At 40.0% G+C, this 21,117-nt stretch overlaps 2 protein-coding genes across 2 annotated transcripts; one reads left to right on the top strand and one right to left on the bottom strand.

Moving 5' to 3' along the window:
* Nucleotides 1-1,744: 1,744 nt before the first annotated feature.
* LOC122969827 (IgGFc-binding protein-like) lies at nt 1,745-10,899 on the top strand. Its single transcript, XM_044335827.1, has 11 exons — nt 1,745-3,048; nt 4,190-4,533; nt 4,638-5,220; nt 5,359-5,960; nt 6,062-6,898; nt 6,993-7,334; nt 7,417-7,981; nt 8,174-8,373; nt 9,225-9,599; nt 10,138-10,409; nt 10,724-10,899. Exons 1-11 carry the CDS (start codon nt 1,755-1,757, stop codon nt 10,731-10,733), a joined length of 5,424 nt encoding a protein of 1,807 aa, XP_044191762.1. The 5' UTR covers nt 1,745-1,754; the 3' UTR covers nt 10,734-10,899.
* Nucleotides 10,900-12,437: 1,538 nt separating this feature from the next.
* Nucleotides 12,438-20,781, bottom strand: LOC122969763 (IgGFc-binding protein-like). The gene is made up of 11 exons (XM_044335737.1): nt 20,528-20,781; nt 19,687-20,263; nt 18,438-19,036; nt 17,404-17,971; nt 17,059-17,312; nt 16,237-16,581; nt 15,463-16,030; nt 15,140-15,339; nt 14,273-14,647; nt 13,873-14,180; nt 12,438-12,779 (listed from the first exon to the last, which is right to left on the bottom strand). The coding sequence occupies exons 1-11, from the start codon at nt 20,753-20,755 to the stop codon at nt 12,770-12,772; spliced, it is 4,032 nt and encodes a 1,343-aa protein (XP_044191672.1). The 5' UTR covers nt 20,756-20,781; the 3' UTR covers nt 12,438-12,769.
* Nucleotides 20,782-21,117: the final 336 nt, after the last annotated feature.

Below are 21,117 nucleotides of genomic sequence, written 5' to 3'. Positions count from 1 at the left end.
AAATTTATCTTAACATCAAAATAGAGGTGTCTGTCATTGTTTGATTGGTCTATTTTGTTTTCTGGTGGTTGTTGGGGTGTAACTTTGGATATGACTATTCACCACCCTTAACATATGCAGTGTTATCATGAACAAGCAATCTGCAGCTGTTAAACAGTGACTCACTGGACTTATCCTTTGTCAATTGTGGGAAAAGTGTTGCTTTCCTGTAGTCAAATTTATTTTTAATTGTCATTTCTTTTGTTGTTTGGTATCAAAGGTCCTTGACCAAAAGAGACAGATCTCTATGTATTTTGTTCTTAATATTAGATTGAAACTTTAAACTTAGATGTAATTTTTTAATATTTGCATGGAAAAATCCCTCTCCTATTTAAAATAACCTGTTCGCATTTATTATACACCCTGTTATAAGTTTATAAGTTTAATTTAATCAGATGTTTCAATACTCTGAACAACCTTCTCCCACCTCTTAGTCGTATAAATCTACTCGATAATGTCAAAAATGCAGCTGCCATCAAGCCTGAAATGTGATCCTGACAAGTTGATGATTTTGAATAACAAAAGTTTTCACCTGACAAGTGATGGATGTCCACATGCCAAAAAAATTTTTTGCCATGTGATTGGGCGGTTTTTGAGTTGGCATCCGTGCAGGTAACGTGACGCCTTCTCCCTGATTGGCTTTCTCCGCATCACCAAGACAAATAAAAGGCCATCAATCATGATGCTACTCATCCAGATCCCTGGTTTTCTGATTCAGGTAAGATTCATTTTAATGATTGTTTTCATGTTGCTTGAAAGATTTTTATACTTACTACAAATGTATGAATATCTTAAATCTGCCTCTCAAAGTTTAGGTGGGCTACAGTTTTCTTTTTTTAGTAGCCTGGAGGCAAACTTGTGTCTATTAGTTGCAAATAAAGATCATCAAAGTTATTGAAGACATGTCTTTCACTTTTTTATTATTACTGGAGTTCTGCTGTTTGGGCTAAAACAAACACACCCCTGAGATTTTTGTGAACGGTGCCATCCTACAAATTTTATTCCAACATTTTACATATTTTTCTAAATGAATGATCTGATGTTTGGTATGTTATGACATTTTTATTGTATCATTGTTTTTAAATTATTTGTGTTTTGTGCTGTTTAGTGAGTTTTATATTTTAAAGGCCAATAGGGACGGGCATTGCAAACTAGCTTAGGCATTAAATGCTGTGGTATGTGGCATTAGCTCATGCTTTATACTTGTCACTATACAAATAAACATAACATAACTACACACAGTTAATTTCTATATTTATTGTTTAAAATTTCAAGAGTGACACAAAGAGAGACAAGTCAAAAAGAAAGTGTTTAATAGTCTCCAAGACCGGTGCTTGTGTGTGTACAATTGTCATCATACTGTAATAAAAAAAGGTTCATTTTGGTCGTAACATGTTTACATTATTTCAGGTCTAAGGATGAAAGGGCTGGACGGCTGTCTTGTGGGTTTACTACTGAGTGGTAAGTCATCTTTTTTGTTTTCTCAAAAAAGATTTAAAACTACTTATTACAACTATTCATGCTTTCATTGTATGCAAATAAGGAAGTACACATAAAGGTATTTAGGAAATGGTAACGTTTATATACAATATAATATTCCTGTATTTCAAATTTCAAAGGAATACACCTTCACCTAAAACTTGGGAAACAATACTTTTTCAAACAATTCTACAATATTTTCTTGCATTTAATGATGAGATGATGATGTTAGTTTTATGCAATTTAATTTCCATTTATTCATTCTTGTGATTTTTTTTGCAGGACTATGCTCTGCTCTACCAGCAGGGAGAGAGTTTGCCACATCTTTCATGCACAATGTTGGGCGTGATGGTAGGGATACTCGTTTCTTGGTTGAGGTTGCAGCTCTTCCTACTTCTCAGGGCAGCACCAAGGTGAAGGTGTCTGCTGTGGGTGAGGTCTATGAAAAGGAAATCGATCCTGGTAAAAGTGTATCTTTCAAGCTGCCCGACAGCGTAGAGATGACAGGCAGTAAAAAGTCCAATCAGACGGTTTTGGTTGAGGCTAGCCAAGATGTCACCGTGATGTCTCTCAACTTCAAGAAGTACACAGCAGACACCTCTGTGGTTTACCCAATAAAGGACTGGGGGACAGAGTACATCATATTCACTCCTTCCAGCCCTCAGACAGACAGTTTTAAAGAATTTTCTATTACCAACCACAAGGAACCCAACACTGTTGAGGTTTTCCTGAAGGGCTCTGTTAGGTTCCAAGGGAAATATTACAGGAGAGGAAGCAAGATGACCATAAAGCTAGAGGCGTTTGAGAGTGTTCAGGTTCAAAGTCAAGATAATCTGAGTGGTACTAAAGTAGTCTCACGCCTTCCTGTTGCTGTCTCTTCGGGACATAGCTGTTTTCAGAAGTACACCACCTGCAACCACGTCTATGAACAACTTCTTCCTGTAAACAGCTGGGGAAAAGAATTTATCATTGCACCCCTGCCTTATCATTACATCTTTACATCACATGACAGTGTTTCCGTCCAAGCATCTCAGTCCACCAATATTACCATGAATGTAGATGGACAGGTCCATAGTTACCAAATGTTTGCAGGACAAACTTTTGAGCTCAAATCTAAATGGCCTCATGCTATGTATTTGACATCTGACAAGGGCGTCCAGGTCCTCTTCCAATTCAATGGGGGCCCTGAGTATACAGACAATTATTTTGATCCCTTCCTCATGACTATACTGCCAACAAGTCAATTCAGCACCTCCTACTCCCTGGAGGGACAGAGGGATTTCTACAACAATATCATAGTTGTGGCTAAGAGCAAAGACCTGGGTGGCATCAAAATTGACCCCAAGTCCCAGTCTTCAAACTTTAACTGGCAAAAAGTAAATGGGACTGACTTCTCCTGGGCTGAGGTGTACTACAGCAGCGGAGCAAACTTCTATCAGATATCTCACCCCAGCTCTCCATTTGGCGTCTACAGTTTTGGTGTCGCTTATGCTAACGGTTATGGATCCCCTGCATCTGCTGACCCAGCAGGTAATTAAAAAATGAGTGTACTGCATTAGCATAGTGTTGCACTGCACAGCATTGTACATTAAAGTACAGAATACTGTAACATAGCAAATCATAGCATAACATAAAATAGTATGTAGCATAGCATAGCATGACATATCATAGTATATATAAGTGTAAGGATAAGACAATATAACATTAGTAGTAGTAGTAGTACAGTACAGTATAATAGTAAGTATAGTATAGTATAGTAGTACTAATAGCACAGTTAAACATAGCATAATATAGTATAGCATAGCAAACTATAAAACAGCTTAGTATAACACATCATAGCATGACATGAAATAGTATACTGTAGTATAGCATAACGTACCATAATGTAACATTGTGAAGTAACGTGAGTATAAAACAGTGTAGTATAGCATAGCATAGTGTAATATAGTATAGTGCTATACTGTAGAGCATATAGCACAGCATATTATAGTATTATGCACTACATTAAAGAACAGAATGGCATGTCATCAAGCACAGTACAATACAGGATAGCATAGCATGGCAGCATAGAATAACAGTATAGTATAGTACAGTACAGTACAGTACAGCAGAGCATAGCATAACATAATATAGTATAGTATAGCATAGCATGGCATAGCACGGTATAGCATAGCCTGATATAACATTGCATAACATAGAGGTCCCTCTGACAATTGTTCCAAATCACAAGCGGTCTGTTTATTTGGCCATTTCGTGCAGAAAGGTTGTGGTAATTAAGCAAAATTGCAAGTTCTTGCAAATATTGCGGAGATTACTTTTTTAAATTTGCCTTAATTATTGCAACCGCAAAATTGTAATTGTCTGGAGGGACTGACATAGTAAAGTATAGTATTAAGATAGCGTAGTATAGCATAGCATAGCATTGCGTGGTAGTAGAGTACAGTACAGCACAGAATAGTATAGCACGCCATAGCATAGCTTGGCAAAGTATAACATGGTATAACATAGTATAGTATAGCATAGTTTGGTATACAGTACAGTATATTACAGCATAGCATATAGTATAACAGCATAGAATGATACAGTCCAGCATAGTGTAGCATAATATGACATGGTAGTATAGTATAGTCAAATTGTTCATTAATCCTCTTTTTCTCTTACATTTTGCCAGAAAAACATAACTGCAGCACCACGAAATGTTCAGAAGATGAAGTGTGCCAGATGAAAGGAAAATCCCCAATATGTGTCAAAAAACCAGTCATCCCAACCGGTACCTGCTGGGCAATGGGCGATCCCCACTACCGCACATTTGATGGTAACTACTACAACTTCATGGGCAGCTGTACCTACACAATGGTCAAGAACTGCCAGGTTGATGGAGAACATCCAGCTTTTGAGGTTGATGCTCAGAATAACAAACTTGCCGGTTCAAAAGTCACATTTGTCGGCAAGGTGATCATTAAAGTCTATGGGTACACCATGACCATTGTGCGGTCAGAGTTTGGCCTTGTCAGGGTAAGTAAGGTCTTTTTAAAAATGAACTATTTGTGTTATTCATGGAGTCTGTGAAGAAATGTTATTCATTCAACTGATTTAAAATACCTGTCAATTTGTTTTAGATGAACTACACACTGTGGAATCTCCCTATCAACCTGGACAACGGCAAGGTGACGCTATCCCAGAGTGGCCTGTCTGTCATTGTGGAGACAGATTTTGGTCTGACCGTGCAGTATGATTGGAAGGAGTATCTTGTCATCACAGTGCCAGGCAGTTTTTCTGGCAGGGTGTGTGGCTTGTGTGGCAACTTCAACAGCAAAAAGGAAGACGATCTGGTGACTCCTAATGGCACACAGGCCAACAGTGTGGTGGCCCTGGGCAAGAGCTGGAGGGTTCGTGGTGTACCAGATGATGCTCAATGTCAAGACGACTTCAACGGGCAGTCAGACACCTGTGACAGTGACAGCTTTTTTGACAGCTTGACTGACAGGATGTTCTGTGGTTTGCTCACTCACATCATGAATGGACCGTTGAGTGACTGCCGTGCTGTCATTGACCCCAAAGTCTTTCATAAAATGTGTTTGTATGATGTGTGCATGGGTGAGGGGATGAAGACCTTCCTGTGTAACACCTTGCAAGTGTATGCGGATGCCTGTCAGAGGGCGGGAATCAAAATTTATGACTGGAGGAGCCTCGCCCGTTGCTGTGAGTAATTATTTTGATGAGTTTGAGGAGTCAGTCATTAAGTTTCTCAGTCATTTAAATCACATGATATGCAAGCTGAAGGTTTGACTTAGACCCTCATTCTGTGATGTTGACCTATTGTAATTTTTTCTGAAATAGCTCCACCCTCATGCCCGGAGAACAGCCATTACGAGTTCTGCGGGAATGCCTGCCCTGCCACCTGTGAAAACCCAGATGCTGCCACAAAGTGCAACAAAAGCTGTGTGGAGACGTGCGTCTGTGACGAGGGCTTCCTGCTTAGTGGCACCAAGTGTGTCCCTAAGGCTCAGTGTGGCTGCTTGTACAAAGGCCACTACATAGAGGCTGGAGCGTCTTTCTTTACTGACAACCATTGTACCGAGAAGTGCACATGCAACCAAACTACCAAGACAGTTAATTGTAAGAGCCCAGGTTGTCACAAGGGGTTTGAGTGCAAGGTGGCCAATGGCCTTAGCGGATGTCATCCGATGGCCTACGCTGAGTGCAGCATGACCAGTGGCCCTCACTTTGAGACCTTTGATGGGAATAATTACAACTTCCAGGGCACCTGTGTATATCAGCTGGCTGGGGTCTGTTCCAAAGATCCTTCCCTACAGCACTTTGAGGTTCTTGTGCAAAATGATGCCAACGGCAAAAGAGTTAGCTCTGGTGCACAGCTGGTGGAGGTCAAAGTTTATGGAAATTCAATTGTCATCACAAGAAAGCACAATGGCTTAGTCCTGGTGAGATACAGTGTATCAAATGTATCATTGTATGGTTGATTATTTTCATCTTATGTGCTAAAAGTATCTCCCATCTTGAATTACACAATCTTGTTTTGCAGATAAATGGAGAAATCACCAACTTGCCTGTCACTCATCTCAAAAACATCACAGTCAACCTAATTGGTGACTTTGCTGAGATCAAGACTGACTTTGGGTTGCAAGTCTCCTATGACTGGCATTCAGCAGTACATGTCAAAGTCCCTGGTACATATGCTGATGCAATGTGTGGCCTGTGTGGCAACTTCAATCACAACTCCAAAGATGACCTACAGCTGAAGAATGGCACAGAGGCGGCATCTGTAGAGGAACTGGGCAAAGACTGGAGGGTTGCCGAGATCCCAGGCTGTGTTGATGGCTGCAAGAACAAGAGTGACTGTCCCAGCTGTGACATCACCCAGAAGCAGAAATATGAGTCAGATAAGTTCTGTGGCTTAATACAAAACCCTACAGGCCCCTTCCGTGAATGCCATGCCATTATAAATCCTGACAGCATTTTCAAGAGTTGCGTGTACAATATGTGCCTTTACAATGGCAAGAGAGGCTCCTGGTGTAGCCATCTCAGACAGTACACTATAAAATGCCAACAGAAAAGAGTGAATGTGTCCCAGTGGAGGACAAAAGACTTCTGTCCCATATCTAAGATGATGCATCCTGACAACAGTAAATATGAACATTGCGGCAATGTTTGCCATGCAACCTGTGCCACGGGGCTACCTCCCAGTGACTGCAAGAGGCCATGCCAGGAAGGATGGGTTTGCAAAGATGGCTTCCTACTGAGTGGACACAAGTGTGTGCCTCTTGAGCAGTGTGGTTGCATGCAGAAAGGCAAATATTATACGAAGGGACAGAGTTTTCTGTCAGCAGGTTGTCGTCAGAAGTGCACCTGCAATGGCACAGTGAGTTTTATATACAATAGCATTTTATATCAAATTTGACTCGTTATCAATTTTAATTGTTCTAAAAACCTATAAAATGTCACTGTTACTTTAGGTGCAATGTGAGCCACACTCTTGTGGGCTATTTGAGACATGTGAGCAGAAGAACAATGTTCTATCATGTCAACCAGTGGGAAATGGAACCTGCACAATCTCAGGTGATCCACATTACAAAACCTTTGACAACCAATACTATGACTTCCAAGGCACCTGCACGTACTCCGCAGCTAAATCGTGCCATCTGGAGGGCACACGACTTGAAAAGTTCTCTGTGGTGGTGGAGAATGAGCAGTGGACAAGAACAGACACACCAAATTTGTCTGTAGCCAAGCTTGTTGCTGTGGAGGTGTATGGCCACACCCTGATCCTCAGAAGGAATCAACTTAACACGGTCATGGTTAGTAAAGTTGATTAATTTACTTGATGTTCCATTCATACTATAAAGGGACACAGCTGATCTTTTTCTCTCTGTTCTCCAGCTGGATGGCGCCTTGACAGCCATTCCTCTTAACCTCGATGGAAAAGTGCAAGTCTTCCAAGAGGGTACTCACTATGCCATCACAACCGACTTTGGCCTGAATGTAACTTATGACCTGGTCTACCGCGTCACAGTTACTGTTCCTGGAAACTACAAGGGCAAAACCTGTGGTCTATGTGGCAATTTTAATGATAACAAAACAGATGAGTTCCAGCTGCCAACTGGAGAGGTGACCAAGAACATCCAGACCTTTGGAGAAGCCTGGAAAGTGGCTGTGCCTGGAGTGGTCTGTGAAAATGGCTGCGCCGGCGACCAGTGCCCCAAATGTGACAGTGCACAAAAGGAAATCTTTGAGAAGGATTGTGGAATCATCACAAATCCTCATGGCCCCTTTGCTGCCTGCCAGAGCCGACTAAATCCTAAGCCTTACTACAGAGATTGTGTCTATGATGTCTGTATGTCTCATGGAGACCGCAATGCTCTCTGCCACAGTATCTCAGCCTACATGACTGACTGTCAGACTATTGGAGTGAAAATTGACAACTGGAGGACAGCAGAATTCTGCCGTACGTACTGTTGTTTTGATTCTTTACAAGAAAACACCAGAGGGCACTTTTAACATCGAATATATATTCACTTTGTGTGCAACACAATGACACTTTTTTATACAGATACATTGTCTGCTTTTTAGTATTCAAGGAATTTCATGATATTCTACTGTTGCATCAATTAATCTGCTAATATGCTTTCTTTCATAGCTATTAATTGTTCAGCAAACAGCCACTACCAGATCTGCTCTGAAACCTGTGCCTCTCCATGCCCTGGTCTCACCGACATCATCACCTGCCCCACCACCTGTGCTGAGGGCTGCGCCTGTAATGAAGGCTACTACTTCAATGGGACGAACTGTGTTGCCCAGGAGGAGTGCGGTTGTTACTACAAAGGACGTACCTATAAGGTAAGTTGAAGTAGCCTCCGGTTTGAGTTTTGGTACAAACACAGATACTACATTACTGCTAATTTCCAAAACATGTCATAAGATTTCAGACTGAGTACCTGCTTTCCAGGTGTCCATTAGTCTGCATTAATTTCTGAAACTTAAATGTTAAGCAATCACAGTGAATATTAAGACCTTTGTACGTTTTTTCTGTCAAAGTTACATTATATGTTAATGCATTGCAAGCAAGGGTTGTTTTAATAATGATTTTTTTGGCAACGTGGGGGTGGCGCAACAAGCTGTCAACACAACATAGATATAGTATCAAAGTTTCTATGGAATCTGTGAGCAAACAGTTTGATATTCACACATCATACACTCACGGAACAACATTTGAAAGCATGTTTCTGATGACCTTACAAACCTAAGTCCAATATTCACTCTTCTTTTAGCTCTGTTTTGGTTTCTGAAAACTCCTGTGACAATGTTTCTTTTTTTCAAAACTTTTGATCTTTTTACTGATCTCAAGCAAGTGTCAAGTCTCTCCATGTTGGTTTCTTTAGCATCTGGAAATTAATAAAAACCAATGACTCAAACCGCTATCTGAAAATCTGTCTAAAATATATGGCATGCTGGAAATGTACAGTATATTTGTTAACAGTTTGCAGGTAATGGACCCAACAAATCCAAAATCTTACATATACAGTACTGTACATATTCAAGTTATGCCTGATGTTTACAGCAACCAAACATGTACAGAATCAGAGGTCTACATAATGTCAGTGTGAGAGATACAACAAAAACAATTTGTCCTCAGTATATCACACATTGTAAGAATAATATACTTTATATTGCTTTACTCTCTTCTTTAGATTGGAGAGTCTGTGCTATCTGACAACTGTCAGCAGAGATGCAGCTGTACGGCATTTGGTGAAGTCCAGTGTGAGGACTTTTCATGCAGTGCTACAGAGTACTGCCAGATCAAGAATGGTATCATGGGCTGCCATCCCAAACAGTGCCGGATCGAGGCTGGAGGCTCCATAACTCTTTTCAGTGGGCCGACTGGCACTATCGCTGTCATGGGGGCTTATGAGATCATCACACATTGTAACCAATCATCTGCTGAATGGTTCAGAGTTGTAGTCAAGCTCCAAGAATGCAGTGTGACTGGTGAGAAGAGCATTGTTGCTGTTTATGTCTACTTCAGTGACCTGAGTGTCACTATTAACGACAAACAGGACACTTGGGTAAGTATTTTTAAAGGAGTTGTTTAGACATTTTGAGAAATACACATACTCACTTTTTTGCTGAGAGATAGAAGAGATTGATACTACTTTTATATCTGTTGGTTCAATGTGAAGCTGGAAGCAGGAGATGATTAGCTTAGCTTAGCATAAAGACTGGATAAAAAATGTTTGAGAAAATCCACCAGGACCTCTAAAGCTCACTAATTAACACATTATATCCATTTAACTTGTATAAAAACCACAAAAAAAAAAGACAAGATGCAATGCAGGACTTTTTTTTGGCTGGGAGCAGTGGCTTCCAGTCTTGATGCTAAGCTAAGCTAACCATCCCCTGGCTCTAGCTTCATATTGAGAAGACAGATATGAAAGTGGTATCAGTCTTTTTGTCTAGCACTTCAAGAAAGCAAATAAGCACCTTTCCCAAAATGTTAAACTATTCCTATAAGCATGCACCCATCATATGAACAATACCAGGTGTTCTTGATATCTGAACACACCCACATTTAACAATAAAATCTGACTCTGATGCTGTTTACAGGTCAATGGCAAAAAGGTTACTCTCCCCAGCTTGCACGGAAATAATGTCTCTGTGAGAGTCATTGAGAAAACCATAGTGATTGAGGGGATGTCAGGCTTCCAGCTGTCTTACAGTAACACCCAGGAAGTCATTGTAACTGTGGGTGACAGCATGGTAGGCAAGTTGTGTGGAGCATGTGACAAACTCCTCCCCTCCCGAGACACCATGGGCCTCTCGCAGGCAATGATGCAGGAGTACATGGCCACATTTGCTGCACAAGACTTCCCCACCTGGTGAGTATAATACAGACTGGTCCAAGCAGCATCTGGTTATAATGTAGTTCCTGTTTTTAGCTTTGAGTATCAGATGAGATGAATTTTAAACATGTGACAGTGGGTTAAGAGTAAGAATTACTTTTTGAAATCTTATATTTTTCATTATCATTATAGTTGGGTTCATGATGCAGGAAAATGACGAAAAAAAAAACAGTTATAAAGCATTTCCGAATATCATCATAGTCTGAGATCTGGTGGGTTCATAGATTGAGGATTTTACTGTATGTGAACTGCAATTTAACACAATTCAATTAATCTGTTTTCTTTTTCAGCGAGTTGTAAATGAAGGATCATCTTCTCAACACCCCAAGAACAAAGCAACAATATCATCATCTACAAGAAATTCAACAATAAATCAGCACCAAATGCAATATTACTGTTGATTAGATTCATCAAACTTTTAATGAAATAAGTTGATCAATTAACTGCATAATAAACTTCACATTCAACGGTGAATACGAATTTGACTCATTTATTTCTATATGATTTAAACTGTATGATGTATGAATGCATGAAATAATTTGATTTGATCAAACAATGTAGATGTCTTCTAGATGTCAAAATGACAAGCAGATATGCTGTACAAAGTTGCATAAATTAGTAGTCTTAATATTTATTTACCCTTTTAGAAAACAATACATTTTACATTACAGAAAAAAATAAAAATAAGTTGTCACTTTTGCCAATCCAAAATGTCTTTTCAAGGTTCACTTATCCCACATGTATTTGCCACAGCTGTTTCATCCCTGGTTAAACTGTGTCATTATGTTCAGAGGGGAATACTGTCTCTCTGGGTAAAAGAAAAAGACAAAGAAAAGTAATAAAATTAGTTAAATAAATTGCTTCTCCAAAAGAGCAAAGGAATAATTATGTTTGGAATGAGCAAAGATTATCAGGCAATACATCAGTTTTCTTTTTTTGATCTTTTTTTTAAAATTGTTTTGTATCTTTAAATTGATTGGACATGGGTCAATATCATCATTTTTTTGGTCTGCTACTTTGTCACTCCATTGATGCATCCTCCTTTATGTAATGTCCACTTGCAATGTTTACTCTCAAATTGTGAAGGGGAGTAGTAAGAAAACATATCAGTACATGCAAACATACGGTACACATGGAAATCGCAAGTGAAAAAAATACCAAATTAAAATAAAAAGTACATTTCCTTTAATGTGCAAGAGCAATTGTTGAAAGAAAGCCAATACTTCTAGTTGATACTACAGGTAGACATTTGATTTATGAAACAATAAAATTCCTCTAAAATAGGGATATATTTGATTTTTCCACCTTACATGGTGTGTATGTGATATATTTTATATTATTTAAAGTGCTCTCCACTCTAAAATGTGTTTTGCTTATTGTTACTTCACTTTGATGTTTGACCACTGTGCAGAATGATGTACATGCAGAGTTTGACACTAGAAGGATGTTTCTACATTCATCTGCTAAAGGAGAAAATCTAGGCTCATCTTGAATTTGAGTTTAAGGCATGTGAGCATGATTTGTGACATCACAACTTAATTGGAGCCAATCCTGATCCAGTATGCAACTTACACAAGTGTGATGTGGAAACCTGAAGCCTCCAGTGCACATATTGGACTTTTCAGTGTTGGAGATGTCATGCATCCAGCAGTTAAACTTTTGAAATTAAAAATGTTTGCATAATCATAAATTCTGGATTTTTCAATGAGGGAAAGAATTTCTAACTAGATAATTCAACTTTTTTGTGGGAAAGCCATATCAGATACACATTATTATTTAAAGCAGTATGGATATGTTTATGTTTGAAAACATGTCTGAAAGGGATCTTTATTGACCAAACAACAGACTATTTAACAGTGTGCTGTGCGGGAAAAGCTCCTGTAATCTGTTGCCTTAAATATGTTTAAATGTAATTAAAAATGTTGATGCTACAGCAGCTTGTTGTAATGGTTGGTGGACAGATTTGTATCACATTCTCACACAGATAATTACAAATGGGACACGGACATTGAACAAATAGTTTATTGAGCATACAGTATTCTGCATGTCATTATTATGGGCAGCACTTAATATATTGGTAATTACACACAAGTAAAATATCAGCAAAGTTGAAAGCTGTACCTTGTACAATGGTGCAAAATATATGTTATTGGACTAATTACAATGCACATATTTTCTAGAATTCTGTAAATTTAAACATGGCAAGAAACGGGATTAATATGGATATACTGTATAGGATTATTTATACAACTGATGATAATTTCACAAATCAATGGCACTGTCACTTTGGAGGATCTTGATCAATACAGTCCATAAAAAGCTGGCAGGACAGGAATTTACAACCCACTGAAAAAAAGAGACAAATTAGATTAATCAGATAGTTAAATGGACATTTCTGCTATTAAAATATAATATATTAGTAATAATAATTATCATATCATCTGCATATAGCAGTCCAGGAGAAAGAAAAAATAATAATGATCATCATCTAATTTGCATACAAGCTCCAAACATATTATATATTTGCTCGCTCTAAACATCTTTTACTATTAAAACATAGGTGCAATCATATATGTTTGATGTCAGTGTAGCAAACATGTAGATAACCAATTTAATTTAATTTGGCTATTTTCTTGTTATTAAGGTCGCAATGTGTAGGGTTTTTTGTGGTGAGTGAAAAATTAGACAATCACAGTGAGAATTGGTTCAGTCTATGAGAACTGCTGCCTATTTCTGTTCTTTTTGTGCTACTGTGGGATAAAACCTTCAGCTGGGCCAGATAGAAATAGGTTTACTGTAAATTCAAATAGTGTACATGTAAACCGATCTGGTCGATGGAGCAACTGAAAAAGTATCATTGAAGCACATTTATTTATAAATAAATGTTCTTCTACCCCTCCTGTTGTGGAGTCAAACATTAACCCACTCTCATCACTGTACCTCTTGTAACCTTACACATTTACGTATCTTGTGTCCTTGGGTATTTTTTCACCATGATTAGCTGTTTTCCATCAAAACATCATTATATCTTCTGTTAGAGAGTTGTCTTGTCCATCCATACTTCATTGACCACACAACCATCCTGCTCTCCCTTATTGCATCCCCACACTTCCCCATTTCATCCTGAAACTAATGATGTTTTGCATTGGCTAATATCTTTATGAGAGTAGACATCACATACATGCCTGTATTGCCTGTGCCTATATTCTGAGGCACATCTAACATTACAAAAATAAATGATTAAGCTTGACTGTTTGTTCGTTCAGTAAGACTGAAAGGCTGGAATAGAAGAATAATGATTTTACAAATGATATTTGAATGATTAATTTCCAAAGTAAATGATTATACAACTTGATCAGTACTATATTGATAATGTCTGAGCAGGTAAAAATTTCCCACACTACTAACAGCCATTTTTTAAGTAAATAATGTCACTCACCATTTGGGGAAATCAGGAGCCGTCCACTGCACCAAGTCCAGTGATGGACAAGCATTACGCAGCTCATGAAAAGAGCCCAGCAGTCTCTCTCTCAGATCTTGTGGGGTTGTGTCAATAGGCCTGAGTTTCCCGCATGCCCCGCATACCATGTCAGCAACTTTGTCACTGACACTTATGGTGAGTTCATTAGTTAAACTGAAGGACAGCTGAAGGCTGGAGGCGCTGTAAATGCTTACTGTGTTGTTGGAAACCTCCACTGTTACATTATTTTGGGAGACAGTGGTCTGAGTCATGGTCCTTCCATCAATCTGTAAACACAGATTGAGCACTTTATAGTAATAAATACATTTTTCAGGTAAGATAGGTAAGAATATTGTCATGGCTTTGTCCAGACACTCACCCAGACATCGTGTTTGGTGTTTAGTGTGATCATTACTCCATTGAAGAACACATGAACAGCCACAATTGTGTTGACTCCGGGAGTGCAAGTCTCCAACTTCACCACCACCCTGAACCAGTCTGCTGACCGTGACTGGTCACAGCTCTGGATAATCTCATAGGATCCCGGCACTGTGATTGTGCAAACTTCACCACTGAATGCCGTAAGGGTACCGTTGGCTTGCAAAAAGCACTGCTGACGGTAGCAGCCCATCACGCCGTTCTTGACCTGGCAGATCTCATTGGGGTCACATGTCATATTCGTGGACAGGACGACTCCAGAGGCCTGACAGGTGTGAATACTGTGACAGTCATCAGTTATAATGGACGCTCCGACCTGAAAATGACAGAAAATACATGGTGAGGTTAGTGCTTTAAGGGGTCATATCATGCTTCTTGTTAATTTTTAGTTTATAAAGTGTAGTGTAGTTGGGGTACAGCAGTTAAACCAGCATTAAACCTGCATGTTTTTTATTTTCATCATCAAAATTCCAGCTCTTGTGGTGAAAACACATCCAGTAAGATAAAAACCAGGTCACAAACTTCCCTGAAAGCCTCTTCAGCACAAATAATTAAACAGTAATAATTTCATGCACCTAGTAGAGCTAGTGCTCTGCTGAAGCTTTTTAACTAAAATGTTTAAAATGTCATTATTGCAGCATTGATACATGTCATTTGAAGTTCTGTGTTGCTTTTGATTTGTGCAAACAAACGTTTACAAAGAAACTTGACCAAATTATGTTATTGATGGACTGATTTCAGTCTTAAATCTGCAGCTTTACTTTATCAGATCAACCTGTGATAAATGAATAATATATTATCTCTTCACCTCGTAGGTTATGCCTTTATAATAGCAGCCGCACTGGTCAAAGGGCACACAGCCAGTTCCATTGTAGTAGTAGCCTTTATCACAGGCGCAGCCCTCAACACAAGTCGTGTTGCATGAGATGGTGTCAGGGAGACCGGAACATGGAGAGGTACAAGGCAGTACACAGGTTTCATAATGGCTGTTGGCAGTGCAGTTAAAAGCTGTAAACAAATAATATGAGTTAAGAGTTGTTGTTTTTTTTCTTATTTTTAGTGAATGTAATTGAATTTTGAACAGATGTGGATTAGAGATAGATATTGTAGTAGTAAAATGTGCAGACTCACGACAGAAAGAAGGACTTCTCCAGCTCTCAATTTTTGTGCCGAAGTCCTGGCAGTCCAACATATATGCAGCAATACTGTGACACAGTGTGGCTTGATCATCTTTAGCCATGCAAACATCATAGACACAATCTCTGAAGTAGGGGGCGGGATCAATTACATCATGACAGCCAGCAAAAGGACCTTTAGGATTGGTGATGATTGCGCATTTTGCCTCAAATGCAGCTTTTTCAGAATTGTCACATTTAGGGCAAAGGTCGCCACTGCAGCCATCTTCACAGACGACATCACGCACAGGCACTTTCCATGCTGCTCCAAACGCCTGGAGGTCCTTGGTCACGTTTCCGTCCGGCAGCTGGAACTCGTCTTGTTTGTTGCCATTAAAATTGCCACACAGACCGCAGGTTTTGCCTCTGTAGTTTCCAGGGACAGAGATAGTGATGTGGTAGACCAGATCATAAGTTACCCTAAGGCCAAAGTCAGTCTCAATGACATCATTAGCCCCCTCCTGATAAACAGTTATTGCACCATTGAGGAGTTTTTGCGGAAGGTGATGTAGGACTCCATTTATCTGCACAGAAAAAGTTTTTTGATTATCCATAATTTCCTCAAATCATCTGACATGCAGTCATTCAGTTGTATCTAATAATTATGAACACCTGTGCTCATTTGACTGCTTTAAATATCTCTTGTTGTCATTATTTTCATTTGCACAGTTATCTAAGTGCATCAAAGCTCAGTTTAAGCCCTTAAACAATGACAATATTAGTGACATACCCAAACCATTTTTGCTTCATTCCTCCGAAGGATCAGGATGGTTCCGTAAACCTCTACCGCTACAAGTTTGGCAACTGCAACCTCGGGATTGTCGGACAAACGGTACCATTTCTCATTCTCCGCCATCACAGAGAAGCTGGTGAGCCGTGTGCCACTCAGGTGACAGCCCTCTGCTGCGATGTAGGTGCAGGTGCCTTGGAAGTCGTATGTGGTGTTGTCGAAGGTATTGTAATGTGGATCTCCATAGATGGAGCAGATGCCTTTTCCCAAAGGCTGACATGATCGCATGCCATTTTTCATCTCACACTTCTCATATAGACCACAAGAGAAGTTCTTACACTCCATCTAAAATGAAAGACATGCCTGCTTTATACAATCTTTGTGGAAAAATTTGTGTTATTTATTTTATAGTTATAATAAAGACACAAAATAATTTTCTGGTGGAATCAAGCCATACAAGTAGTTTTGGATGTATGTGCTAAGGTTTTGAATGATCAACTTTCCTGGAGACAAATGGAGGTGAACTGAATCCAGTCTGAGCTGCTCAAAGCGTTACTAAAGGGAGGTTGAAAAACTCATCCGGATTATTTCACTCCAGAAACAAAGTCCCAGTTACTCAACACAATTCACACTCCTAATTATACATTTTGGAACTGTTTTCTTTCAAAGTTTTTTGTGATTTGGGTGAAATGATCTTGCCCAACAAAGTCAGCTTTTTAGATAGAAAACTATAACATGACATCATGCCAGGTGAGATGTGTATGAGGAAAGTGCTCAGAAATCTCCCTCTTTTCATGAAATTGTTGAGATTCTCCTCCTTACTGTGCCATTGCAGATGCATTCCTCCTGGCAAAGGTCATCTGGGTAGAAAACCTGTCCATGCTGGTAGTATTTGCCTTCGTACATGCAGCCACACTGGTTGGCAGGAACACATTCATCTCCACTTAGAAGAAAACCCTCATTGCAGGCGCATCCTTCCATGCACTGAGCTCCACATAGAGCAGAGTCATTCTGACAAGATCTGAGACACTCGTTGGTGCAGAGCTCATAATGGCTATTTGATGGACACTGGGCATCTAGAACCAAAGCAGGGTGGAGATTGTTTAACAGTACAGTGGGTGTATAAAAATTTGTTTTGATGACTTGATACAAAATTGATGTCCTTACCACAGAACTGAGCCGACCTCCAGGAGTGTACAGTGGCACCTTTCAGCTGACAGGCTGCTGTATATGCAGTCAAAGTCTTGCACTGCATGTTTTTACTGCCCTGGTAAAGACAGACGTCATACAGGCAGTCATTAAGGAAATCTGTGGGGTCGACCTTCAAGTGGCAGTCACGGAACGGGCCTGCAGGGTCGTGGATGAGGCCGCAGTAACTGTTCGTGTTGTACTGAGCTTTCTGAGTGGCGTTGCAGACCGGGCAGGGGCCGCTGCAGCCGTCCACACACCCGGGGATCTTGCTGACTTTCCAGCTTTGACCTAGCTCTTCAGAAGTGGCAGCTTGTTTCCCATCTCTCATCTGCATGTCATCTTTGGGGTTGAGGTTGTAATTGCCACAAAGACCTTGCGTCGCACCCATGACTGTACTGGGAACAATGACAAACGCTATGCTGCTCCAGTCGTAGTACACCTTCACCCCAAAGTCGGTCTCGATGACAGCAAACCAGCCGCTGGTGTAAAGCTGGAGCTTGTTGCTGTCCAGTGTCACAGGGAGGTTGGAGAGCTCGCCATTGACCTTTAAAACATAGTAATGAAACAGAAAAATGATCATAAAGTAATTTGTACATTTAATGATGAATTAATAGAATTAGAAAGTACATGTATGTAGGGCTGCAACAAATAGTCGATCAACCGAAAATTAATCAAAAACCATTTTGATGATGATCAATTGTTTAAACAGTAAAACTGCTAAACTTTTCATGCATCCAGCTTCTCCAATGTGAGGATTTGCTGTTCGTCTTATTATTATTGTAAACTGAATATCTTTGGGTTTTGGACTGCTGGTCGAACAAAAGAAGGCATTTAATGACGTCACATTGGGCTCTAGGAAATTGTGATGGACCTATGTAAATGTTTTCTGATATTTCATAAACCAAACAATCGATTCAACAAGAAAATAATCTGCCCATTAATAGATTTTGAACAACAATTGTTAGTTGCAGGCTTGCAAGTATGTTTTTTTAAATGAGAAAATTAGTTACCAAAACAGCGCCAGGTTGTTCTTTACTGATGACTAGGGTGTATCCGTACACCTTGACCTCTACGAGCTTAACAACAGACCCAGTCTTCTTATCTCGGCCATCACTCTGCAGCACAACACTAAAAGAATCCAGGCTCGTCTGATTGGAGGAGATGCCAACCATCTGATATGCACAAGTACCCTGGAAGTTGTAGTGCTGCCCATCAAAGGTCACCAAGTGTGGGTCACCAAATACCATGCACGTGGCGTAGTCCACAGGATAGCAACTTCTTAGCCCCTCCACCACCTTGCACTGCTGCACAACGGGACAGCTACTCTGCTTGAGGGACAGATGTCCACCAGCGGAGCATGTGTAGCGTTCGGTGCAGTTTTCATCACCCCAGAAGGAGGCTCCGGCTTCCACAAAGTGGCCCTCGTACAGGCAGCCACATTGAGCCTTTGGGACGCACTTGGTGCCACTGAGCAGGAACCCGTCATTACAGACACACGTCTCCACACAGGTGGCGTTGCAATTCAGGGGAGTGTTTGGGTTTGCACATGTAGCAGGACAGCCACTCCCGCAGAACTCATAGTGGCTGTTTTCTGGGCATTTTGGTGAAGCTGTATAAACAAGGAGGAGACAGAGCCTCAGTTTGATTCCAGTTATTCACTCGTATTAAAGGACAGGTTCACAATTTTTCACGTCTGTCTTAAAGCAAGAATCAGGTGCTCATATGAACATTGAAGCAGGTTTTTCTGTTTCAATGTTTTCCTGTTCATACTGGCCAATAAAAGATCCCTTCCTAATGCACTTTCAGTGTAAGTGACGGGGGACAAAATCCACATTCCTTGTTCTGTGCAAAAAGTTCATTTAATGATAATATAAGGATTAGGCTGCTCAAATTTGTCAAATCAAGTAGATATTTTCCAAAGTTACACCCGTTTTAGCACAAATTTCGCTCTTTTCATACTATCCCTCCACTGCAAATGAGAAACACTGTCCAGGGAAGCACAAAGAGGGAATTTGGGACTAAAACGACTGTAACTTTGGAAGATATGCTTTTGATATGATTAAATTTAGACGACTGAAGCCTTATATAAGTGCCAGATAAACCTTTGAAAAGATTTTTACATTTTTGTCCCCTAGAAAGAAATCCTCTAAAGGTCAGTAAGAACAGGAGGGATGATTACAGCAAGGTGATTCAATGTTTGTATGAGCACTTGACTATTCCTCCTTTAACATGTATTTTTATAACCTTTAGATTACTCACGGCATTTAGAAGAAATCCTCCAATTAGGCACTTTAACCCCAGACTTCTGGCAGATGTCAGCATAGCCTTGAATAGCTTTACAAAAGTACGTGCTCACTGTTTCACCCCTACAGAGGTTAAGCATGCAGTTGCTTTCAAAGACACTTGAGTCAATTTCAGGTAGACAACCAATGAGTCTAGCAATATCTTGCAAAAGGAAGCTACAGAAAATTTGCTTTTCTAATTTCTCAAATTCATTGAGAGGACAGCTTTCACACTGGCTGCCACACTGGTCTTGGCAGTCGATGTCATTTGTGGCGCCCTGTACCCTCCAGCTCTCTCCCAGTGCTGTCACACTGCTGGCCACTGAACCACTGGGAGTTATGAGGTCATCTTCCTTTTTGTTGTTGAAGTTGCCACACAGGCCGCACATGCTGCCAGCAAAACTGCCCGGCACTGTGATGGCGAGGTACTCCTGCCAGTCGTACTGCACAGTCAGGCCGAAATCTGTCTCCATGACGACGTACAGGCCTCTCTGGAACAGCCTCACCTTGCCATCGTTAAGGTTGATTGGCAGATTCCACTGTTGATAGTTCACCTGAAAATCAATCAATTAAATATTAGTTTCATTTTATACAAACATTTATATGAAACATCTCTGCTAAAAGTGTTTTCATTACTGCGTTTTGTGGTTTGATGAAAATCTGGATCCAGATGCAGATCACAAAATTTAAACATTTTCTGTTAAAATAAAAATGTTACATTATTGTTTATGCCTAGTTTAAAAAAGAGCCTGCTAGTTTATAAAGATTAAAATATTCAGCATTCACACAATGCAACAAAAGAAACTTTAATAACTCACTCGCACGACACCAAGCTCCAGACGGACAATATTAATGTTGAACCCGTAAACATGGACAGTGACCGCCCCCACTGTTGGGACCTGTACGTTGCCCACGTTCACGTTCTTGGTCTCCACCGCAAAGGCCGGATGGGTCCCGTCAACATGGCAGTTGCTGGCCATGATGTAGGTGCAGTTGCCCATGAGGGTGTAGTAATGGCTGTCAAAGGTGTAGTGGAGGTTGCCCATGACCCAGCAGGTGCCTGACTCTGGTGTTAGAGGGGCTGGTCCTCCTGTGCAAAATCCTTTATAAAAAAGTAGAAAATCTATTTACATAAAATTCACAGAGACACTGTTTCTGTTAACAAAGTCTCATTTGCTAACACACATAAAAAAATGTCAGAATTGCAACAACTGTGTTTCTCCAGAATATTAGTATGAGCATACATGACCATATTTGAACATCTGGTTTAGGGCTGCAACTAATGATTATTTTGATCATCAATTAATCTGCTGATTGTTTTCTTGATTAATCGTCTAGTCAATGAAATATTAAAATATAGTCAAAAAAATGGTGTTCATAGTTTCTTAGGAGCCACAATAGAGACAGA

Source organism: Thunnus albacares, chromosome 19 (genome assembly GCF_914725855.1).
Source record: "Thunnus albacares chromosome 19, fThuAlb1.1, whole genome shotgun sequence".
Lineage (NCBI taxonomy): Eukaryota > Metazoa > Chordata > Actinopteri > Scombriformes > Scombridae > Thunnus > Thunnus albacares.
The sequence above is the reverse complement of the archived record's forward strand: the minus strand, read 5'-3'. Positions and strand labels throughout refer to the sequence as shown.